At 38.0% G+C, this 26,213-nt stretch overlaps 1 protein-coding gene and 1 non-coding gene across 4 annotated transcripts in view; one reads left to right on the forward strand and one right to left on the reverse strand.

Annotated features, from left to right (window-relative positions):
• CCDC66 (coiled-coil domain containing 66) overlaps positions 1-26,213 on the reverse strand; it is a 51,195-nt gene that overhangs the window by 5,970 nt on the left and 19,012 nt on the right. For all 3 annotated transcript variants that reach the window (XM_007192288.3, XM_007192287.3, XM_007192286.3), the window contains 6 exons: positions 17,377-17,508; positions 16,726-16,976; positions 16,429-16,513; positions 15,440-15,601; positions 13,745-13,889; positions 13,154-13,294 (listed from right to left, as the gene is read on the reverse strand). In XM_007192288.3, the coding sequence (XP_007192350.2) occupies positions 13,154-13,294; positions 13,745-13,889; positions 15,440-15,601; positions 16,429-16,513; positions 16,726-16,976; positions 17,377-17,508 (916 nt within the window). The remainder of the gene's footprint in view (positions 1-13,153; positions 13,295-13,744; positions 13,890-15,439; positions 15,602-16,428; positions 16,514-16,725; positions 16,977-17,376; positions 17,509-26,213) is intronic.
• LOC130709144 (U6 spliceosomal RNA) lies at positions 25,993-26,099 on the forward strand. The gene has a single exon (XR_009009632.1). It is a non-coding gene; the product is annotated as a U6 spliceosomal RNA (small nuclear RNA).

Here is a 26,213-nt window from a genome sequence, read left to right on the forward strand (position 1 = left end):
ATCTCCTTAAAATGTATATAATGTTCATGATTATATATGTATGTGTTCAGCTATCACAACAATTGAGCAACAAAATTACTTTGTTGCTCAAAAGGCTTTTTTTCACATATGATTAAAATTTTAAATTCACAATTAGCTAATGAAAGGTCTGGGTTGCCCATTAAAAAAAAAAAAGTCCAATTATTGCTGTAAGTTTGTTATTGCAGACTAGAGCTGCTCCAGGACTAATCCTAGTAAGGCTGCCCAGCCTACATCATTTTCATACTGGATATCCTTTTTTGCCACTCTACAACCACTTTACACCTTTCTCTCCCCTGCTCTCTGCCCTAGCAGGCTGACTGGTAAGAAACTTATCAATGGGTTCCTGGGTCCTCTGGCTTCTGTTTCTGTCAAGAGTGTTCATATGCAGATTATAGGAAGGGAAAAGAGTGAATTCAGGATACTTATCCCACTGGCTCATTCCCTGTGAGCTGACCTCAGGCTGACTCTGTCCCTTTACCAAAGGTTCCCCTCAAAGTTATCTCTATACAACGCTTGTCTTCTAGGTTCTGGTAACAGGTCAGTTGCTACTAGCACCAGAGTCAAAGCACTATTGCTGTATTCCCTCACAGCCACTCCTTTGAAAATACTCTTTTTAAATAAGCCATCTTTAATTATTCTACTTTGGGACCCTGACTGATTAAATTCCCTTAGAGTCACCCAGTGATAATATACATAATTTCACGGTCTTAAAGACCTAGTTTGACTTCCTCTTTTTTTTTTTTTTTTTAGTTTGACTTCCTCTTAAGTGATGTGTAGGATTTATATAATTTTGTTATTTATCTGGACATAGAGAAGGGACCAAACCACATTCTTCAAGCTTATGAGCAAACTATAAAAAAAGTTTTTTTTTTAATAAACTAAACAGGTTGCTTTACCCCACTTCCCTTTTCAAATTCCCTTCTACCTTCCTGTCATATTATGTAATTTGGTGTTGTATTGAAGATCTAAAATTAACTGGCAGAAATAGAGGTATGTTAGAGGATGGATTTCCATTAAGACATTCTGGGCTTGGGGCTCAGTACTAGCCAACTCCAGAGTAGCTTTTTGATATTTCTAAAGGAACATTAATATTATCTCCTAACTTATGGCCAGCCAAATTGGTTTTTGTCTCTTTTTAAGTTACCAAGGGATCCCCAAGACCACAAATAACTGACAGGAGGGTCCATTAGTAATTAGTTTAAAAACTGAAGGTCTGGTTCAAGGTGGTGACCTAGGAAGATCCTGAACTCGCCTCCTACGGACACACTTGAACCTATAGTGACACAGGGAACAATTTCCTCTGAAAAAAACCTAAAGAACTGGCTGGGCGACTCCTACACATTGCGCAAGTGTGTAGCCGCACACCATCAAAGCAGGTGGGAGAGGCTGAGACACAGTCAAGCCATAAACCCCACCCCTGTACTGCAACCCACAATTGGGAGCGAACTCAAAACCCAGAGCTTGGGCTTCCCTGGTGGCGCAGTGGTTGGGGGTCTGCCTGCTAGTGCAGGGGACACGGGTTCGGGCCCTGGTCTGGGGGGATCCCACATGCCGCGGAGCGGCTGGGTCCGTGAGCCACAGCTGCTGAGCCTGCGCGTCTGGAGCCTGTGCCCCGCGGCGGGAGGGGCCGCGGTGGTGAGGGGCCCGCGCACCGCGATGAAGAGCGGTCCCCGTACCGCGATGAAGAGTGGCCCCCGCTTGCCGTAGCCGGAGAGGGCCCTCGCACGAACTGAGGACCCAACACAGCCAGAAATAAATAAATAAAGTAGCTATAAAATTAAAAAAAAAAAAAAAAAAAAAAAAAAAACCCAGAGCTTTTCCCCAAGGAGTTAAGGGTTTGAACCCCACATTGGGTACTCCCACTTTTAAGATCTGCACAGAACAGATAATCCCCCAAAACATATAGCACTGAAAACCAATGCGGCTCATGTCCACAAGACCCACAAAGCTATAGCAGAAGGGAGAAACAGCTCTGAAAGGGCTCACTTACCCCAGGGCCCAGTGCAGAGGCAGCTGATTACACCCAAATGTGAAAGAGGCTCATTTAAAAATATGTTGAAGCGTTGGCCCAAGGGGCAGGAATGTAACTTAACACATCTAGGGGTAGGAATGTAACTTAACACATCTAGGGGCAGGAATGTAACTTAACACATCTAGGGGCTTGCTGGAATACTCTTGGGATGGGGGTGGGGATGAGGATGGTGGGCACCACCTGTTTTTTTTTTTAAAAAAAAACCACTAGGCCTTTTATTCCCACCTTGCCGTCCCCACCCCGGCTGTTACACTGCCCCCCGCCCAACTTCAACATGTACAACAAACCCTCAGCAAACATCATTCTCAATGGTGAAAAACTGAAAGCATTTCCTCTAAGATCAGGAACAAGACAAAGATGTCAACTCTCGCCACTTTATTCAACATAGTTTTGGAAGTCCGAGCCATGGCAATCAGAGAAGAAAAAGAAATAAAAGGAATACAAATTGGAAAAGAAGTAAAACTGTCACTGTTCGCAGATGACATGACACTATACACAGAAAATACTAAAGATGCCACTGGTAAACTACTAGAGCTAATCAATGAATCTGGTAAAGCTGAAGGATACAAAATTAATACACAGAAATCTCTTGCGTTCCTATACACTAACAACGAAAGAGCAGAAAGAGAAATTAAGGAAACAATCCCATTTACCATTGCAACAAAAAGAATAAAATACCTAGGAATAAACCTACCTAGGGAGACAAAAGACCTGTATGCAGAAAACTATAAGACACTGATGAAAGAAATTAAAGATGACACCAACAAATGGAGAGAGATACCATGTTCTTGGATTGGAAGAATCAATATTGTGAAAATGATTATACTACCCAAAGCAATCTACAGATTCAGTGCAATCCCTATCAAATTACCAATGGCATTTTTCACAGAATTAGAACAAAAAATTTCACAATTTGTATGGAAACACAAAAGACCCCACACAGCCAAAGCAATCTGCAAAAAGAAAAATGGAGCTAGAAGAATCAGGCTGCCTGACTTCAGACTATACTACAAAGCTACAGTAATCAAGACAGTATGGTACTGGCACAAAAACAGAAATATAGATCAATGGTACAGGATAGAAAGCCCAGAGATAAACCCATGCACCTATGGTCACCTAATCTATGACAAAGGAGGCAAGGATATACAATGGAGAAAAGACAGTTTCCTTAATAAGTGCTGCTGCGAAAACTGGACAGCTACATGTAAAAGAATGAAATTAGAACATTCTCTAACACCATACACAAAAATAAACTCAAAATGGATTAAAGACCAGACACTATAAAATTCTTAGTGGAAAACATAGGCAGAACACTCTTTGACATAAATCACAGCAAGATCTTTTCTGACCCACCTCCTAGAGTAATGAAAATAAAAACAAAAATAAACAAATGGGACCTAATTAAACTTAAAAGTTTTTGCACAGCAAAGGAAACTATAAAGAAGAGGAAAAGACAACCCTCAGAATGGGAGAAAATATTTGCAAACGAAGCAACTGACACAGGATTAATGTCCAAAATATACAAACAGCTCATGCAGCTCAATATCAAAAAAAACAAACAACCCAATCCAAAAATGGGCGGAAGACCTAAATAGACATTTTTCTCCAAAGAAAACATACAGATGGCCAAGAGGCATATGAGAAGATGCTCAACATCACTAATCCTTAGAGAAATGCAAATCAAAACTACAATGAGGTGTCACCTCACACCAGTCAGAATGGCCATCATCAAAAAATCTACAAACAATAAATGCTGGAGAGGGTGTGGAGAAAAGGGAACCAACCCTTTTACACTGTTGGTGGGAATGTAAACTGATACAGCCACTGTGGAGAACAGTATGGAGGTTCCTTAAAAAACTAAAACTAGAACTACCATATGACCCAGCAATCCCACTACTGGGCATATACCCTGAGAAAACTGTAATTCAAAAAGACACATGGGACTTCCCTGGTGGCACAGTGGTTAAGAACCCTCCTGCCAATGCAGGGGACACAGGTTCAAGCCCTGGTCCGGGAAGATCCCACATGCTGTGGAGCAACTAAGCCCGTTTGCCACAACTATTGAGTCTGTGCTCTAAAGCCCGCGAGCCACACTACTGAAGCCCGCGTGCCTAGAGCCCATGCTCTGCAACAAGAAAAGCCACTGCAATGAGAAGCCCGTGCACCACAATGAAGAGTAGCTCCCATCGCCGCAACTAGAGAAAGCCCACGCACAGCAACGAAGACCCAACGCAGCCAAAAATAAATAAAAAAATACATGTTTAAAAACAAAACAAAAAGACACATGTACCCCAAGGTTCACTGCAGCACTATTTACAATAGCCAGGTCATGGAAACAGCCTAAATGTCCACTGACAGATGAATCGATAAAGAAGATGTGGTACATATATACAATGGAATATTACTCAGCCATAAAAAGGAACAAAATTGGGTCATTTGTAGAGATGTGGATGGACCTAGAGTCTGTCATACAGAGTGTGAAGTTAAGTCAGAAAGAGAAAAACAAATATCATATATTAATGCATATATGTGGAATCTAGAAAAATAGTACCAATGAACCTATTCCCAGAGGAGGAATAGAGACATAGATGTAGAGAATGGATGTGTGGACACAGGGTGGGGAAGGGGAGGGTGGGATGAATTGGGAGATTAGGTTTGACATAAATACACTACCATGTGTAAAACAGATAGCTAGTTGGAACCTGCGGTATAGCACAGGGAGCTCAGCTTGGTGCTTTGTGATGACCTAAATGGGCCGGATGTGGGGGCAGGGGAGGGAGGTCCAAGAGGAGGGGATATATGTATACACATAGCTGATTCACTTTGTTGTACAACAAAGTGTACAATATTCACTTCGTTGTATATTGTAAAGCAATAATACTCCAATAAAATAAATATATAAAGTGATAGCTCATAAATTGGCTTTTATGCAGTTTTGGACTATTCCAAGGATTACAAAAGCTTGAACTCAAGACAGGCTCTCCTCACCGAAATGAAGCAGTGGGATGAACTCACCTTGCAGTGACAGTTTAAAAATTTAAGTCAAGTTCCTCCAAAGTTTTAAAGTCAGCAGGTGAAAAATACCTTAGATAAGTTTGAAATAAGGAATACCTTACATTGTACTGTAAGTGTTTATTATATAAGAATGAATAAAAATGAGGTGGGAGAAGTACAGGTAGATGCATACTAAGAACTACTGCCATTTTGAATACTAGCCAAAACTATTTTCCTTACAGATGTTTCTGTAAGAATTTTCTCTAAGCACTCTGTAATTTTAAGAAGTACTTTAATAAATGTTGTTTATACTCAAAAAAATATAAATAAAATTTAAAAAATTAAAAAACACTAAGCCTTTTATTACCAACTTGCTGCCCCTGCCCCGCTGTTACACTCCCCACCCCCAGCTTCAAACGGGCGGGGGGGAGGGTGGGGGGAGGTACCATCTTCACACTCACCCTCTGCCTTGCTATAGCTGGTGCACGCCATCTTCACCCGGTCCCTTTATCCCATTTCAGAGTGCGAGTATCTCCTGAAGGGGAACTTTTACATGCATCTGGTGCCCTGGTTTTTGCAGCTGTTGCCCAGTGGATGCCCCCTGATGGCCTGGCTCTGGAGGCAGGGGTTGGGGGGGGAAGGGCGGGTCACATTCCTGGGTCCCATGAAACTGTTAACAATCAGAGAAACAGTTCTTGGCAGATTATCACCCCCAGGGCACTGCATGGATAGCAGGCTGAAACAAACCCCAGTCTTTCTGAGAAAGATTCCTATTTGCTTCTCCAAAAGGTTTGGCCTTAAGGGTAGGCTTCTAGTTTGGTACACATCTAGGGGCCTACAGACAAGCTCTCAGGGAATGGAAACCGTTAGATGCAATCTTTGCATTATTTCTCTGCCTTACTCCAGCCTTCCAGTATTTCCCAAAAAGCTTATACCCTTGCAAGGTGCCCCAATTATTGCAGCTGCCACCAGGGGACACTTCTACATCACCTGGTTCTAGTGGCCCAGCACTTATGCTTACAGGACCGTAACCAATGGAGAAAGAGTTCTTAAACAGCTACTACTGCCAGGGCACAGCAAAAGAAAACAGATGCAGGAGTTTAGTCTCTCTGTGAAAGAAGCCTATTAGCTTATCATAGCTACAGCCTGAGGGGAAGGCTCCTAATTAAACACATATCTAAGGGCTGACTATAACCCTTTCCAGACACCTTAGAGGTCAAGCACCATCTTCATACTCTCAGCTATGCTCTAGTCTTCCATTATCTCTTGGAGGGGAGCTCTTACCTGTCTCTGGTGCCCCAGGTTTTACGTCTTGTGCCCTGGTTTCTACAGCTGCTGCCTGGGGGACGTCTCTTGATTGCCTGGCTCTGGTGACCAGAGGGGCTTGTGTTCCAGGGTCTCATGGGACTATAACAATTGAAAATTATTGGCATGTTACCACCCCCAGGGCACTACACAAACAGGAAACTGAAACACATACACCCTATCTTTCCATGAAAAAGGTCTACCTGCTTATCCTGGAGCTTTGGCCTGAGGGGCAGGCTTCAGGTTTGGCATGCATCTAGAGGCCTACTGAGGTGCTCTCAGGGACGTAGGCTGCTGGACGCCATCTTTGCACTTATCCTCTGCCTCACTACATCTTGCTGACGTCTCCCAGAAAAGAGCTTATACACTTGTCTGGAGCCCCAGTTTTTGCTACTGCCATCCAGGAGACACCTCCAGAACGCCCAGCTCTGATGGCCAGTGGAGCTCATGCTTGCAGTCCCACAGGACTGTATATACTTGTATACTTTAAAAGACTGCCTGCAAGTCTGGCTTCCAGTCAGCCTGAATCTAGGTGCTTAGATTTGGGACAGTGACAAGTCCTGGCACCTCCTCAACCACTGGGAGCTATTAAAAATAGAATATGCTGCACGGACAATCACAAAGGCTTGAGATACAACCAAAAGCTAGGGTAAGATTGAATGATAAGGTTCATTTCCTACACAAGGCCACTCCTTCAAGACTGGAAGAGGTGGCTGTTCATTTAATGCAAAGAAACCAACAAAGAGAGTCAAGAAAAATGAAGAAACAAAGGAAGAACATGTTCCAAATGAAAGAATAAAAGAACCTTAATGGGGCTTCCCTGGTGGCGCAGTGGTTGAGAATCTGCCTGCCAATGCAGAGGACACGGGTTCGAGCCCTGGTCTGGGAGGATCTCACATGCCGCGGAGCAACTAAGCCCGTGTGCCACAACTACTGAGCCTGCGCATCTGGAGCCTGTGCTCCGCAACAAGAGAGGCCGCGATAGTGAGAGGCCCGTGCACCGCGATGAAGAGTGGCTCCCGCTTGCCGCAAATAGAGAAAGCCCTCGCGCAGAAACGAAGACCCAACACAGCCAAAAATAAATAAATAAATAAATAAAAGTGAAATTCTTTTAAAAAAAAAACAAAAACCTTAATGAAAAAGTGATAAGTAATCTACCTGATAAAGAGTTCAAAGTAAGTAATGATCCTAAAGATGCTCACCAAATTCAAGAAAGCAATGGATAAACACAGTGAGAACTTCAAAAGAGATAAAATATAATAAAGTACCAAACAGAAGCTACAGAGCTGAAGAATACAATAACTAAACTGAAAAATAGAGGGGTCCAACATCAGACTAATAGAAGCAGAAGAAAAGTTCATGAACCTGATGACAGGGCAGCAGAATTCATCTAATCAGAGTGGCAAAGAGAAAAAAGAATTACAAAAGTGAAGACAGCTTAAGGGATTTATGAGACAACATCAAGTGAACTAACATTTGCATTACAGGGGGCCCAGAAGGAGACAGAAAAGGGACAGAAAACTTATCTGAAGAAATAATGGCTTAAGACTTCCCTCACCTTGGGGAAGAAAGCTCTGTGGAAACCCAGAGAACACTAAACAAGATGAACCCAATGGACCCACATACCAAGGCACAGTATAATGAAAATGTCAAAAAAGTTAAAGACAAGGAGACAAACTTAAGAGCTGCAAGAGAAAAACAACTTGTTATCTACAAAGGAACCCTCATAAGACTACGAGATTTTTCAGCAGAAACTCTGCAAGCCAGAAGCAGTGGCATAAAATATTCAAAGTGTTTAAAGAAAAAAACTTCCATCAAGAATACTCTATCCAGCAAAGTTATCATTCAGAATCGAAGGAGAAAGAGTGTTTTCCCAGATAAGCAAAAGCTAAAGGAGTTCATCACCACTAAACTGGTTTTATAAAGGAACTACTTTAAGCTGAAAAGAAAGGGTGCTATAATTAGCAACAGAAAAACATATACAAATATAAATCTCACTGTAAAGGTTAATATTAAAGGCAGTGGATTATTCACTCATAAATCTCATAAATCACTCATAAAGCTAGTATGAAGGTTCAAAGACAAAAGCAGTAAAAATAAATACAATAAATAGTTAAGGGACACACAAAGTAAAAAAGATATAAAATGTGACATCAAAAACATAAAACATGAAGGGGAAGAGTAAAAATGTAGAGCTTTAGATTGCATTCAAACTTAAGTTGTTATAAAGTTGGTATACGTAAGCCTCATGATAACCACAAAGCATAAACCTATAGTAGATACACAAAAGATAAAGAGAAAGGTATCTAAGCATACTACTAAAGAAAGTCATCAAAACACCAAGGAAGAGAAGAAGGGACAAAGAGGAACTACAAAACAACCAGAAAACAATTAACAAAAGTACAATATATACATTCCTATCCTTAATTACTTTAAATGTGAATGGACTCAATTCTCCAATCAAAAGAGAAAGAATGGCTAAATGGATACTTATATGCTGCCGACAAGAAACTCACATCAGATACAAGGACACACCACAGACTGAAAATGAAGAGAAGGGAAAGATATTCCATACAACTGAAAACCAAAATAAAGTGGGAATAGCTATATTTATATCAGACAAAATAGACTTTAAAACAAAGTCTGTAACAAGAGACAAAGGAGGGCATTTAAAGAGGTCAATCCACCAGAAAATATAACATTTGTAAGTATTTATGGACCTAACATGGGAGCACCGAAATACATAAAGCAAATATTAACAGACCTAAAGGGAGAAATAGATGGCAATACAGTAATAGTAGGAGACTTTAATACCCCACTCACATCAATGGATAGATCATCTGGAAAGAAAATCAATAAGCAAATAGCCTTTTATGATACATTAAATCAGAAGGACTTCACAGGTATATACAGAACGTTCTATCCAAAAGCAACAGAATCAATATACCACATTAACAAAGTGAAGGATAAAGATCATATAATCATCTCAACAGATGCAGAAAAAGCATTTGCCAAAATTCAACAATGGTTTATGATAAAAACTCTCAACAAAGTGGGTACAGAGGGAAAGTATTTCAACATAATAAAGGCCATACATGTCAAACCCACAGCTAACATCATGCTCGATGATGAAAAGCTGAAAACTTTTTCAAAGACCAGGAACAAGACAAGGATGCCCACTCTCACCGGTTTTATTCAACATAGTATTGGAAGTCCTAGTGAGAGCAATTAGGGAGGAAAATGAAAGAAAAGGCATCCAAATTTGTAAGGGAAAAGTAAAACTGTCACTATTTGCAGGTGACATATCATATACAGAAAACTCTAAAGCCTCCACCAAAAAAAAACCCTATTAGAAATAACAAATGAATTCAGTAAACTTGCAGGATACAAAATCAACATACAAAAATCTGTTGCATTTCTATACACTAATAATGAACTGTCAGAATGAGAAATTAAGAACACAATCCCATTTACAACTGCAACAATCCCAATTATAAGTGCATAAAAAAGAATAAAATACCTAGAAATAAATTTAACCATGGAGGTGTACACTGAAAACTATAAGACATTAATGAAAGAAACTGAAGACAACTCAAATAAATAGAAACATATTCCAAGCTCATGGGCTGGAAGAATTAATATTGTTAAAATGACCATGCTACCCAAAGCAATCTACAGATTCCATATAATCCTTATCAAAATTCCAATGATATTTTTCACAGAAACAGAACAAACAATCCTAAAATTTGTATGGAACCACAAAAGACCCTGAATAGCTAAAGCAACTCTGAGAAAGAAGAACAAAGCTGGAGGCATCATGCTCCCTGATTTCAGACTGTAATACAAAGCTGTAGTAATCAAAACAGTATGGTACTGGCATGAAGACAGACACATAGATCAGTGAAAAAGAATAGAGAGCCCAGACATAAACCCATGCATATATTGTCAATGATTTTACAACAAAAGAGCCAAAGAGAAACAACAGTTTCTTCAATAAATGGCATTGGAAAAAATGGACAGCCACATGCACAGGAATGAAACTTCACCACTATCTTACATCTTACACAAAAATGAATTAAAAACAGATTAAAGACTTAAATGTAAGACCTGAAATCATAAAACTTCTAGAGGAAAACATAGGCAGTAAGTTCTCTGACACCGGTCTTGGCAGTGACTTTTTGGATTTGACACGAAAAGCAAAGGTAGCGTTAGCAAAAATAAACAACTGAGACTCCATCAAACTAAAAAGGTCCTGTACAGCAAAGAAAACCATCAACAAGATGAAAAGGCTGAATGGGAGAATATATCTGCAAATCATGTATCATGTATTAAGAAGTCATACAATGCAACAGCAAAAAAAAATCCAATTAAAAAATGGGCAGAGGGGGCTTCCCTGGTGGTGCAGTGGTTGGGAGTCTGCCTGCTAGTGCAGGGGACACGGGTTCGGGCCCTGGTCTGGGAGGATCCCACGTGCCGCGGAGCGACTGGGCCCGTGGGCCATGATTGCTGAGCCTGCGCGTCTGGAGCCTGTGCTCCGCAACAAGAGAGGCCGCGATGGTGAGAGGCCCGCACACCGCGATTAAGAGTGGCCCCCGCTTGCCGCAGCTGGAGAGGGCCCTCACGCGGAGACGAAGACCCAACATAGCAATCAACCAATCAATAAATAAATAAATCTTAAAAAAAAACAACAACAAAAAAAACAAACTTAAGGAAAAAAAATGTCTTTCCTGTATTAAAAAAAAAAAAAAAATGGGCAGAATATCTGAATAGACATTTTTCCAAAGACAACATCTAGATGGCCAACAGGGATATGTGAAAAGATGCTCAATATCCCTGATCATCAGGAAAATGCAAATCAAAATCACAATGAAATACCACCTCACACCTGTCAGAATGGCGATTATCAAAAAGACAAGAAATAAGAGCTGGTGAAGAAGTGGAGAAGAGGGAACCCTTGTGCACTGTTGGTGCGAATGTAAACTGGTGCAGTCACTATGCAAAACAGTATTGGAGGTTCCTTAAAAATTAAAAATAGAACCACGTGATCCAGCAATCCCACTTCTGGGTACTTATCTGAAGGAAATAAAAACACTAACTCAAAGAAATATATGCATTCCTTTGTTCACTGCAGCATTATTTACAATAGCCAACAAATGGAAGCAACCTAAGTGTTTACTGATAGATGAAGAAAATGTACTGTGTGTACACGTACACACACACACACACACACACGTATATACACAAAATGGAATATTAGCCATAAAAAAGAATGAAATTTTGCCATTTCCAACAAAATGAATCGACCTGAAGGACATTATGCTAAGTAAAATAAGTCAAAAAGACAGACAAATACCATATGATCCTCAGGTATATGTGGAATCTGGGTGGAAAAAAAAAAACTCATAGATACAGAGAACAGATTGGTGCTGCCAGAGAGGGTGGTTGGGATGTGAGCAAAATGTACAACCTTCCAGTTATAAAATAAGTAGGTCTGGGGATGTAATGTACAGAATGTTGGCTATAGTTAATAATATTGTACTGTATGTTTGAAAGTTGCTAAGAGAGTAAATCTTCAAAGTTCTCATCACAAGAAAAAAAACTGTAACTCTGTATGGTAATGAATGTTAACTAGACTCATTATTGTGATTATTTTACAATATATACAGATATCAAACATTATGTTATACACCTGAAACTAATGTTATGTGTCAATTATATCTCAATTTTACAAAAAAAATGAAAAGATTTATTGGAAGTTATTTAAAAAAAGAAAAAATATTTCCTAGACACATGGGTGGAGGGCTGAAAGGATTCATAGTAAGCATGGAGACCTATGATAATGATACCCAACATGGATATTACCTAATTAGTTATGCAAAAATTTAAAACAAGCACATGAAAAGATGCTCAACATCAGCAATCATAATGAGAGAGCACTTTACAACCATGAGAATAGTAAGTATGGGCAAGGATGTAAAGAAATTGGAATCTTCATACATTTCTGGAGAGAATGTAAAATGGTACAGCTGCTGTGGAACACAATTTAGTAGTTCCTCAATATTCTAAACATACAGTTACTATATGACTCAGTAATGCTACTCTTCTCCCCCAAGAGACTAAAAATTTATGTCTACACAAAAATTTGCACATGAATGTTCACAGCAGCATATTTCCAACAGCCAAAAAGTAGAATTAACCCAAATGTCCTCAACTGATGAAGGACTAAACAAAATGTGGTGGTATATCCATAAAATGGAATATTATTCAGTGATAAAAAGGAATGAAGTACTTACTGTTACATGCTACAATATGGATGAAACTTAAAACATACTAAGTGAAAGAATCCAGACAGAGAAGACCACATATGATATGATTCCAATTATATGAAATGTCCAGAACACACAAATCTAGAGAGACAGAAAGTAGACTGGTGGTTGCCCAAGAATAGAGGGGAGAGAGGAAATGGAGAATGATTGTCGATGGGTACAGGGTTTCTTTTTGGAGACATAAAAATGTTCTAAAATTAATTACGGTGATGGTTGCACAACTATGAATATAAAAACTGAATTGTGCTCTTTAAAAAAACACAGAATTGTACCCTTTAAAAGGGTAAATTTTATGCTTTGTAAATTATATCTTAATAAAGCTGCTATAGAGGAATTAAAAACCAAGAAATACCTTTATTTCCTAACTCTTACTGAAAACCTCAAATTCCTTTAAACTTTAAATTAATTTAACTTAATTCTAATTGTGACTTAAATTTTAAGTAAATTTTAAGCCAAATCACAATTTATACAATACCCGTTTGCACACCAGTGTCCTTCCTGGGAGAGGCTGTAGAGCTGATATATGTATTCATTTTACCACTGATTTTATCCAAGCCATGTCTTGAATTTGCAATGTTGTCAGTAGATGCATTATATTCCACTTGTATTGTATCAACTGGCAAGAGAAATAAGTTATGTGATAAAATGACATAGCAGCAACTAAATACACACAAGACTCTTAGTTTAATCAAGCAGTGTAAACACTGCAATAAAAATTTAGAAGGGCTAGCCTAAAGTTTCTTACAAAAAGCTATCAGCATTCTTATCCCGTACTGAATTTAGGGAGATCACTTAACGGATATCTCTGTAAAAATGGGTACAAAAGTATACATTTTACCTATTGTGAGGAAAATATAAGAAAATATATGTGAAAAGATACTGAAAATTATACATTATTTAGTTCTACCCTTAAGGCAATTTCCCAAGTAAGCGTTCTAAATTTACATTAGTTCAAAGTCTGAAATTCCTCAAAAAATAGTTAACAGGTGTTTAAAGGTATTAAAAATAGGCAATTATTTAAAATTTTCAAGAAATATTATAAATAAAATTCTAGTCCAGTGCTTACTGCCAAGATTTTTAATCAATCTAGAAGTGTCATGTCCCTTTTGAGCCAATTCTCGGATTCTCTGTTCTTGTTTCAGTCTCTGTGCCAGCTCCTGCGCTCTCTGCATCGTCTGGAACAGCTCAATTGTCTTAAGAGTCATGATTTCCTATCAATATTGAAGTGCACAAAGTTAATTAAATACAATTATCAAACATGTACAGACTTGAATATTTTCTCTCAGTAGATATTTTCTAAGCTCCTACTATGTACCAGGCACTATTCAAGATACTGTGAGTAGAGAAGCCAAGAGAACAAAGTTCCTTCCCTTTTGCAGATTACATTTTAGTATCTTTTTCTACAGCTGTATTAGACCACAAATACAAACACTCTTTTACTCATTTTATGAAGTTTTCAAAACTTCTAAAACCAATGGTCAATTCCACCTGAATTTTATTAAGATAAAAAAATAGATAATAAGAGGTAATACTCAAGATTTATGGCCATTTTTTGCAATTCAAGCAAATGACAGATTTTTTTTCATGTATGTAGTTATTTCATAGGTGTAGTTGGCTCAGCCTATTCAACATAATGAAATCAGAACCTAAACCATTTGTACCTTCATCAGCTAATTCTGAAGCAAAGGTTGCAAGTGGGAAACGGCAAGAAAAGGCAGTCTCTCAGCGCCACCTCCCAGCTCCAGGGGGAGTGCTGTATGGTCTGCTCTGTAGACCTCACGAACCTTTGGCAATCGAATGTCACTGTATAACTTGCTCTTTGTCAGGTCCACTCAAACATGGCACTTGACATCACCGTACCTATGCAGTCTGTACCACTTAATATAGGGGTTCTCCTAGCCAACCAGACATCTACTCTTTTTAATAGACCCTTACTTAGCACAGAGGAATCCTCTAACACAGCAACAAACTCTATCATCAATCCCAGCCAATGACTGCAAGTAAATGCTCCTGTTCACAAGTGGATACAGACAGGAAGGCCAATCATTTCTCTTAACGTATTTAGAAATTTATTAATATAATAATCATTGCTTAGAAAACATTTAAAAATCAAGCAAATGGATAACTTTTGTTTTATGCTGTAATAACTCATCCTGACCTCCTTCTTAGCAGAGAGAAGAAACGCAAGGAGTACAGCATTTGTGAATCAATCATTTGAAACAATAAAACCTCCAGCTTCCCTCCTACTTTCAAAACTTTCTTTATGCAAAGCTTTAATGTTTCTGCATACAGTTTCACAATTTCAAAACACATGCAAATGTTCTCGTTATTTTTTTCTTTAAAAACACACCCAGGGACTTCCCTGGTGGCACAGTGGTTAAGAATCTGCCTGCCAATGCAGGGGACACAGGTGCTATCCCTGGTCCGGGAAGATCCCACATGCCGTGGAGCAACTAAGCCTGTGCGCCACAGCTACTGAGCCTGCGCTCTAGAGCCCGTGAGCCACAACTACTGAGCCTGCGTGCTGCAACTACTGAAGCCCGCGCGCCTAGAGCCCGTGCTCCGCAACAAGAGAAGTCACAGCAATGAGAAGCCCACACACCGCAACAAAGAGTAGCCCCCCGCTCGCCACAACTAGAGAACGCCCACGCACAGCAACAAAGACCCAAAGCAGCCAAAAACAAATTAAAAAAAAAAAAAAACAAAAAACAACACACCCATTTTTACTCTAAAATGTTACAGTTAGGATATAAATACCTACTTCCTTTTGTTTTTGCTTAAGTATATCTTCTTCATACTGTTTCTGCATCTCTTCTTGTTCCCGTGCTAAGCGACGCTCCTCCTCTTGTTCCTCCTTCTTTCTTTGCTCTTCTTCGAGCTGCTTCTTCTTCCGCTTCTCTTCTACCTGAGCAGTGATGGCTTTCTAGTCATAAACAGTAACATAAATTATAGTCATAAATTTTTTAAAAATCCATAAAGCATCTGGTGTTTCAAAAATGTTTATCAATATATAGAGAGTAATACATATATGAGTTAAATTAAAATGTCAGGTTTCCAATGTATTTTTCCCATCTCCCATCAAGTTCTACATGCTTTTTCTTTAACCCCAGGAGGGCTCGTAGAAGAACTAAGAGAAAAACAACTGAAGAAACAATCTCAGTGCTTAGCATAGTGCCTGGTAAAAATAGCAGATGCGCTATAAATGTCTGTTCACTTAACCGACTGCAAGTAACCATATTAACTAAGCCAAATTCTTCATATAGTAGAGGTTTTGACGAGTTATTAGACATTTAAGTCCCTTTAGTATTAGACTAAAATTAGGACAAAATTTTAATCTTAGTTTCCTTTCTTATATTATCCATTAGATTTCTTAATCATAATTCTACTTCAATCCCTTGTATCTATTTCCCTTTCAAAGAACTAATTCTCATCCTGAACAGAATTCAGGAGAATTGGAGAAAAAAATATCCAATACCAACTTAAGATTTAGTGTCATTTCAGATACACAACCTAAACATTAAAGACCTTCTTCCTTGGAAGGCAGGTGGCTGTACTACATGATACTGTCTGGTTCTCAACATAAGTATAATTCTAATATAATGCCAGCTGGAGTAGGGATTAGATTCATCACAGGACTGTGCAGGGCCTGTGCTGTAAGTTTATACTGGAATTTTAATTTCCATTTACTTAGGTATCTAGGCCATGACTACTAATGATTAAGGCAAAGAACAACATTCGACAATGCAATACCTGATGTTCTAACTGTTTTTGTCGTCTCCTGTCTCGTTCCTCAATTTGAGCTGGGTCCAAAAGAGCAGTCATAGAACGGAGAAAGCTGGCAAGACAGATCCATTAGCTATTTAAAACCCCCAAAAGGTGGGTTTAACAAGGTGCTAAGTCATTTTTGTTTGAAATGTATCTACTAGTCATTTCTACTGTAAAGAAAAACACCAAACCTGAAACCAATTAAGATACAAACACAACAACAATCCTAAAGTGGCACACAAACCTCCTTAAACACCAACAGGTGCTGAAGGAGGCACTTACTTCCTTTTCTTACTGCTTTCCACAGCCACGTCTCTAACAGGTCTTGCTACGCGCTCCTCCTCTGAAGGTTCAACCTGGCTTCCCGCTGCAGGTGTATAGAGACTGCTGATATCAGCCAGGTCCTGAGCGTCCGGAGAGACACAGAAGTACTCTGGTTGTGTTTGTGTTGACCGAGAGGACAGCTGAGACTGAGAACCAGGACAGCTCTTGAATGAATCAAAATGTATTGCCCATCTGTCATGTTCCTCACCCTAATCACGACAAATAAGAACTGCTAAGAACTCTTCCAACTCTTCTTACGTTTAAAATCCCAAATGACAAATAAAGATGATTTCTAAAAGTCACCACACAGCAGAACAAGCATCATAAAGACTAACAAAACTGTATCCTGTATTGATTCCATATACATTTAGACAACTAAGCTTGGAGAATATGAAAAATTCAAAGAATTAGGACATTTCTAAAAAGTTAGTTACAAGAAGCTATGCAAAATCACACTTACTGAATTCATTCAACAAAAGGTTCACAAAAGCAAATATGGAATAATTTGAATAGTCTTGTCAAATAGTTTCAGGATACTTTTAAGTTTATGATTAGTGACTCTGAAATTATTTTTTTTCCCCTTTATACCGATAAAACTTCATAAATTACCTTTGAAGATATAATTTTTTCCTCTACTTTTTTTTGCCGGTCATCCTCTATTTGCTTGTTCAACTCTTCAATCCATTTTCTCTGCTGTTCTTGTTTCACAACACTGAAAGGGCACTCCATCAGTACTGCTTCCTAAACAATAGTCATCAATACCATCAAAAGTTTACCTCTTTTTCTCACCACTTTATATTTACAAATCTTTCCAAAGAATTTATATAGATTTAACATGGTAAGGTACTTATCTCTAAGAGAAGCAATAATTTTAAACAAAAAAATTCGAGAGACTTCCCTTGTGGCACAGTGGTTAAGAATCCGCCTGCCAATGCAGGGGACCCAAGTTCAAGCCCTGGTCCAGGAAGATCCCACATGCCGCAGAGCAACTAAGCCCGTGTGCCACAACTACTGAGCCTGCACTCTAGAGCTCGCGAGCCACAACTATTGAACCCCCGCATGCCACAACTATTGAAGCCTGCGTGCCTAGAGCCCATGCTCTGCAACAAAGAAAAGCCACCACAATGAGAAGCCCATGCACCGCAACGAAGAGTAGCCCCCCCTCTCACCACAACTAGAGAAAGCCCACACACACGCAACAAAGACCAAACGCAGTCAAAAATAAATAAATAAATAAATGTATAAATAAATAATAATACTTTAAAAAAAATTCGAGTATACAAGAATTAAGTAGATATATTCTAATTTTCAGAATCATATTTGTAACATATACTAGCAGAAGGATATAAGATAACTAAGTAAGTGTAAAGAAAGGAAATTTTCTAATGAAAAATAGAAAATTTTCTCCAAACCAATTATAAGATTTTCAAATTTCTATCCTAATATAGTCTCATTTACTTTGAAAGGAATCATTGATAACCTGAAATAGATGAATACTGTTTAACACCTGGCTTCAGAATACAAAACACTGCTTTTGGACCAAGAGCCAGGAGGATGTAATAGAGCCAGAGGCTTTCTCTACTGAATCATAATGTCTCTTTTAGATACCTTTTTCTCCCATTTCTGCTGCTACAGCCCTAGCATGATCTGTGACATTTCAATAAGAAAAATATATTGTATCCAGATTAAGTCCTTGAATTCTAAGAAAAATAAAAACAGTAGCATAATAATTCACTGTTCCTTTAACTTATGAGAGTTTAGTATGCTTTAACAAAAAGGAAAGCATATATTCTACTCAAACTGTCCTAAAATGCAAGAGCTAAGCAACAAAACATTTTGTTACATGATGTAACTACAGGACATAATTTTAAAAATAGTTTGACAGAATAATATAATGGCAAAGCTCATTAGTTTTCAACCAATTGCTTTGATCAAAGGAAATACTTACACAAAAAGGAAAAATCTTAGTATCTCAGGTGCTCCCACACATTTTTAAACAGATAAAAACCAACCCTATTTATTTAAGCCTAAAAGAACCACTTCAAAAGGAGCATTATCTTCAGGTAAGTGATTTAACAGTTCTTCTATTTTTAGAAATGTTATTTTAGAGTTCAAACTGGGGGAAAAAAAAAAAAAAAAAGACCCTTTGAACTCCTTATAAGAAATTCACAGGGAATTCCCTGGCAGTACAGTGGTTGGGACTCGGTGCTTTCACTGCCAATGCAGCAGGTTCAATCCCTGGTTGGGGAACTAAGATCCCAGAAGCCACACAGCATGGCCAAAAAAAAAAAAAAGAAAAAAAGAAATAAAGAAAAAAAACCAAATTCACAATATGGCATTGAATCAACATAGAATTCTGTAATCTGTTTCTTAAGTCTGATGTAACCAGATCTGGTTTCAAATTTTGGTGGGGTTTCAAATTATTCAAGGATAAGACACAAGTCAAAATACCCTTGAAAATTCCTAAAATCCTCATCAAATGTTTTATATACATGTCTTATATTTACAACCCTGTGGAAAATTTAATAATCAATTCTTCCAATTCAGTCTTCAACTTCTTACTCAAGGATGTCTTACATCCTTGTCTTACTTGCTTGCCACCTGAATAAGTCATTTCACTTCTCCAACCGATTAGAAAACTCTTTAAATTATTACTTTCTTTTTCACAAGTCTTCCCCGCCGTGCATTCAGTTAGAGGAATGAAAGTATAAGGATCTGGGGGATGGGAGAGGTGGTAGGTAAATGTAAACTCCCTTTTGATTACTGAGCTCATTTTAGTTGAAACCTGAGTAAGGCAAATGTGTGTAAAATGCAAGACTCACTGTGTAACAAATGTGTTCTGATGATGATCTAGCACCTCCCTTCTGTTAATGCTTCAACATGGCTAAGGAAAGAACCCTCTTTCTCTAGGTTCACTCACTTTTTCACTTTCTTTCACATTATTGACCTCAGACGTCCCTTCCCCTACATAAAAGCTCCTTTTCTAAACACCTACTTTGAGCCTATTCTCAAGTGACAGCCTTGAGTGAAAACTCATTTTCACAGGTACTCAATACACACTTCCCCACAAACAGTTCCCAATGTTACAGGTTCCTAATGTAAATTTTTAGCTACCTTCAAGTTCTTCTATGTTAGAAAATGTTAGTCTTACTCCTAATATAAATGCTGTATGAATGGCAGCTGCTGTATCAGAACTGAAAGTAGAGGCTTTTCAAATGGTCACCTAGACATGCTTTAGTTCTGTTTCATTTAATTCTCCCCTTAAAGCAGTCTAAAAATGCATGTCTGTGAAAGGAGAACACTCAGTGGTGACTTTGCCATGGTCTAGAATAGTCCTGCTTGCCAGGGCATGATTCCCAAGTCCAGACACCAAGAGCCTCCTCACTTTAGACAGTCTGTCCACCTACTCATCTTGTCCACTCAGCAGGCATAAAAGGCATTCTTCTGGGTGGTGGGTGGTTTCAGGACACTGGGCTAGAAAAAAACCAGATCTTCCAAGAGGAAGAGCAGCACAACTAAGAGCTACAATCATTTTGGAGGGTGGGTTGGAGTACTTTGAACTTGAAAGTAACTAAAATCTCTGGAACCAGGACTACACAGTTGTGCACGTGGCTGAAGTCCTGGTTTTCATGTGCTTATTGGCCATATCTTTGGAGCCATATCTGTTCAGTCTTTTCCTTATTTTCCAATTTTACTAACACAATCGTCCCTTGCTATCTGTGGGGTATTGGATTCCAGGACCTCCTGAAGATACCAAAACTGGCAGATACTCAAGTCCCTTATATAAAATGGTGTAGTATTTGCATGTAACCTATGCACATCCTCACGTGTATTTAAAATCAACTCTAGGTTACTTATAACACCTAACAGAATGTGTATGCTATGTAACTAGTTGCCAGTGTGTAGCAAATTGAAGTTTGGCTTTTTGAAACTTTCTGGAATATTTTTTCCCTGATATTTTCTTCCTTTTTTTTTTTTTTAAACTGACTAAATAATTATTATATACTTTTATAAAGAACTTTATGTATGTTATCTTTTTTAGCCCTCACAATAATAACAATAATAACACGAATTGGCTGACAACACTCTCTCTGTTACAGCACTGCTGGGCATTTTATGTACATTAATTTCCACGATAAAATTATGGGGTAGGCATCATTTTTATAGAAATGAGAACTAAGGCACAGAGGTGTTAAGTATCTTCTTAAAACTCATGGCATCTGGAAGTTTTTTCCAAACATTTTCAGTCCGAGATTGGCTGAATCCATGGATCTGGCACCCACGGATACAGAGGGCCACTTGTATCCAACTATTCTGATCTTATTTCCTTCCTTCTACTTCCTTTGGGCTTAATTGTTGCAATTCTTTCTCTAACTTCTTGAAATGAATACTTAGATCATTTATGTTTTGCTTTCAGTCTTTCTCTTCCAAGAAATGCATTTAAGCCTATAAACTTCCCTCTAAGCCCAGGAAGCTCATATGTTCTCATACATAATATTTTCATCATCATTCGGTTCAAAACACTTTCTAATTCTGAGTTTTCTTTCACTTAGAAGACTACTGCTTAAATATCAAACATTTGGAAATTTTGTTATTTGTTACTGATATCTAGCTTAATTCCACTGTGATCAGATAGCATATTCTGTGTAATCTGAACCTATGAAATTTGTTGAGACTTTATGGCCTAGCAAATTATTAATTCTCACTTTTAATTTCTAAAATATTTTGCCCATAGATTCTTTGGGTTTTCTATATAAATGACAAATTGCTACAATTTTATTTTTTCCTTTCCAGTTCTTAAGACTTTTGTCTTGCTATACTGGCTAGGACTACCAATAACAAATAGTAATAATAATATGGGCATCTTATTTAATTTTTAATTTTAAAGGGAATACTACTAAAATTTCTCATTTAGTATGATGTTTGCTATAGGGTTTTGTTTTTTTTTAAAATACTCAATTGGAAATTCCTTCTCGTCTAATTGCCTGAAATACTGTCCTTAACAAACTGGCTTTGAGTTTTATCAAATGCTTTTCCTGCATCTATTGAAATGTTTTTTGTTTTATTGTGTTAAAATGGTACACTATACTGCGGATTTTTAAAAATTCCCTTAACCCATTATGAACCTTAGTCATGATATATTACCTTTTTACACATTATCAAATTTTACTTGTTAATATATTTTTTAGAATTTTTGTGTGCATATTCATGATTGAAATAAACCTAATTTTCCTTTTTTGTTATTTTTCTGGCTTTAATACCAAGTTTATACTGGGCTTGCAGAATGAATTGGGGGCCATTTCATATTTCTACTGCCTGGAAATCTGAATAAATTTGGGATTTATTTCTTTAAAGTTTGGTAGAAATTGTCAGTAAAACCATGTGGGCATTTTATTTTCCTCGTGGGAAAGTTTTTTTTTACCCAGATCTACAATTACTTTAACAGTTACATAATTATTCAAGCTTTTTACTTCTTTTTAAGTCAGTTCCTGTAAGTTATAACTTCTCCAGTAATTTACCCACTTCATCTAAATTTTCATAATTATTGGCATAATATATTAACTTACTAATGATTCACTCTCTACCTGCAATGCCATTTTCACTCATTATATATTTCATCGACTGGTGCCCTTATTTTCTTTCCTTTTTGTTTAATTTTTAAATTTAAGTAAAACTGACCGGCAACACTATGCTAGTTCCAGGTGCACAACATAGTGATTCAATATTTCTATACATTACAAAATGATCACAATAAGTCTAGTTACCATCTGTCACCATACAAAGTTATTACAGTATTATTGACTATATTCCCCATGCTGTACATTTATCTCCATGACTCATATATTTTTTAACTACAAGCTCATACCTCTTAATTTCTCTCACCTATTTCACTTACCCCCGTACCCCCCTCCCCTCTAGCAAAACCACTTGTTTATTCTCTGTATCTATGAGTCTGTTTGCTTCATTATGTTCTGTTCATTTGTTTTTTTTTTTTTAAACTTTGGGTTTATTTATTTATTTATTTATTCATTCATGGCTGTGTTGGGTCTTCGTTTCTGTGCGAGGGCTTTCTCTAGTTGGCGCAAGTGGGGGCCATTCTTCATCGCGGTGCGCGGGCCTCTCATTATTGCGGCCTCTCTTGTTGCGGAGCACAGGCTCCAGACGCGCAGGCTCAGTAATTGTGCCTCACGGGCCTAGTTGCTCCGCGGCATGTGGGATCTTCCCAGACCAGGGCTCGAACCCGTGTCCCCTGCATTGGCAGGCAGATTCTCAACCACTGCACCACCAGGGAAGCCCTGTTCATTTGTTTTGTTTCCTAGATTCTACATATAAGTGAAATCATATAGTATTCTTTGTCTTTCTCTGACTTACTTCACTTAGCATAAGTGAAGTAAGTGGACAGACTTCTAGGTCCGTCCATGTTTTTATAAACAGCAAGGTTTCATTTGTTTTTATGGCTGAGCAACATGCCATTATATGCATATACCATATCTTTATCCATTCATCTATCAATAGACCTTAGGTTGCTTCTGTATCTCCCCTATTGTAAACTGCAATGAACATGGGATGCATATATCTTTTCAATTTAGTGGTTTTTTTCCTTTGGAAGAATACCCAGAAGTAGAACTGCTGGATTGTATGGTAGTTCTGTTTTTAATTTTTAGAGGAAACTCCATCCTGTTTTCCATAATGGCTATACTAATTTACATTCCCACCAACAGCTGGTGGGAAAATTCCATATTTTCATGATCTATTTCTTCTAATTTAGGTTTATTTTGTTCTTTTCCTAACTTAAGAGAGATTTAGCTAGGTTTAGTGTTATGGGTAATTGGCGTACACAACTTACTCTCAGTGTTCTCCTCCACCTGTTTAGTTGTTAGTCAGTTCTGCCTCTTATTCTAAAAGGGGATTCACAGGTATATGAAGTACTTAGTACACTTCTTGGATCCTAACAGGCCCTCAAACAAATCAATTTCCTTATTTTATTTAATTATTAAATCTTTCTGATAAGGCAAAGAGACCCACTCAGTTGTTTGCTTTTTTTTTCTTTTCTTTTTTTGGCCCTGCCATGCGGCATGCGGGATCTTAGTTCCCTGACCAAGGATCAAACCTGTGCAGTGGAAGCACGGAGTCCTAACCACTGGACTGCCAGGGAATTCTCCCCCACTCAGTTTTGAATAGGAAGAGGATTTCCTTCCATAAAGTTTAATTTTGGAGGACTGAGATAGGGTTCCTCTGATTCCAAGACTGCCCAGTATAGAGAGGCAAAGGGAAGCTTTAGCTAGGACTGATTCATTTTGGTCAAGCTACTGTATTTCTTTCTTCTGAAATTAGGGCATCAGTGGACTGGTACTAGTTTATAACTTAGTCACAACCCATTTCTGTTGTGGAAAGGGCTTCATAACTCACAAACACTCTTCTCAGAATTCTAAAGTAACCTGACAACAAATGGAATATAAAGGTTCTAGGCATTCCATTTTTATTCTACTGGGTTGTGACTGGCTATTTAAAAACAAAAAATCCTGTCCCGTAAGTGCTATAAATCTAGAGAAATTCTTGCTGAACTCTGAACCATGCTATAATGAGCTCTTTTTGGTACATGACATGGATAGAAATGTTTTATGGATTATCCTTTATACCTGTGAAAAAGAATAAAGGAAACCTCATTTAAAATGGAGTCAGAAAGCCCTGAAGGGGGAGCTCTCACCCATATATGACTCACCACACCTTACAGACCCCGCCAAGATTTCCTTCTGACTAGCAACAAGCTTCCCACCACCTGAAGCTACCACAGCCCTCCCCAATTTCCTCCTTTCCTCTACAAAATCAAGTTCCTCTCCTCTGTTCTCCAAACTTGCCTAAGGTTTGTCACAGTTTGCTTGTCCTGAATTACAACTGTCTACTATTCCCAAATAAACTCATGTTGCTGGTAAAATAACCTGCTCTTTTGTTTTTTAAGGTCAACATATCCTTTTGTGTGTCAGAAATAATACATAATATTTTTAAAAGTCAGAAAGTTGAAATGCCAAAAAAAGGAAAAGATAAATATACGTAATTCAGTGATGATTATCATATATGAATATCTTGGGCATTAATGCAGACTGGTGTTTGTGTATCTACTCATTAAGAAAATATAATACCAAAAGGATCCACATCAAACTCATATTCTGCACAATAACCACCACCTTCAAGAGTCTATACACACACACACACACAACGGTTAGAATAAAACAAATTCAGCAAAGTTGCAGGATACAAAACCAGGAGAAAAAAATCAGTTGCATCTCTATACACTAACAATGAACAATCTGGGAAAAGAAAATTAAGAAAACTATTCCATGTACAATAGCACCAAACACTAAGAATAAAATACTTAGGAATAAGTAGGCCAAAGACATGTACACTGAAAACTACAAAATGTTGCTGATGGAAATTAAAGACACAAATATCAATAAATGGAAAGATCCTACCTTCAGGGATAGGAAGACTTCGTATTGTCAGGATTACCTAAAGCAAGCTACAGATTCAAAGCAACCCCTATGAAAATCTTGATGTTTTTTGCAGAAATGGAAAAATGCATCCTAAAATTCATATGGAATCTCAAGGAACACTAAATAGGTAAAACAATATTGAAAAAGAAAACTGGAGGACTTAACACTTTCTGATTTCAAACCTTACTACAAAGGTATGGTAATCAAAACAGTGAAACAGTGGCATAAAGACAGACATACAGAACTGAATGGAGAGCCCAGAAATAAACCCTTTCATATACAGTCAAATGATTTTTGACAAGAGTGCCAAGATGATTTGATGGGGAAAGAACAGTCTGGTGCTGGGAAAACTGGATATCCACATGCAAAAGAATGAAGCTGGATCATTACCTTACACCACATATAAAAATTAACTCAAAATGGATCAAAGACCGAAACTATAAAACTCCTTTAGAAGAAAACATAGGGGGAAGCTCCACAACGTTAGATTTGGCAATGATTTCTTAGCTATGACACCAACAGCACAGGCAACAAAAACAAAAAATAGGTAAAATGGACTTCATCAAAAGTAAAAACTTTTGTACAAGAAAGGACACTATGAAGTGAGTGAAAAGGCAACTCATGGAAGAAAATACCTGTAAATTATATATCTGATAAGGAGTTAATAACCAGAATATGTAAAGAACTCCTACTACTCAACAAGAAAGAAAATCCAATTCAAAAATGGACAAAGGTGCTCGCTTCGGCAGCACATATACTAAAACTGGAACGATACAGAGAAGATTAGCTTGGCCCCTGCATAAGGATGACACGCAAATTCGTGAAGCATTCCATATTTTTATCCCAGGAATGCAAGGATTCTTCAACATACGTAAATCAGTCAATGTGATAAACCATATTAACAAACTGAAGGAGAAAAACCATATGATCACCTCAATAGATGCAGAAAAAGCT

The sequence above is a fragment of the Balaenoptera acutorostrata genome, chromosome 10 (genome assembly GCF_949987535.1).
Source record: "Balaenoptera acutorostrata chromosome 10, mBalAcu1.1, whole genome shotgun sequence".
NCBI classification, from domain to species: Eukaryota; Metazoa; Chordata; class Mammalia; order Artiodactyla; family Balaenopteridae; genus Balaenoptera; species Balaenoptera acutorostrata.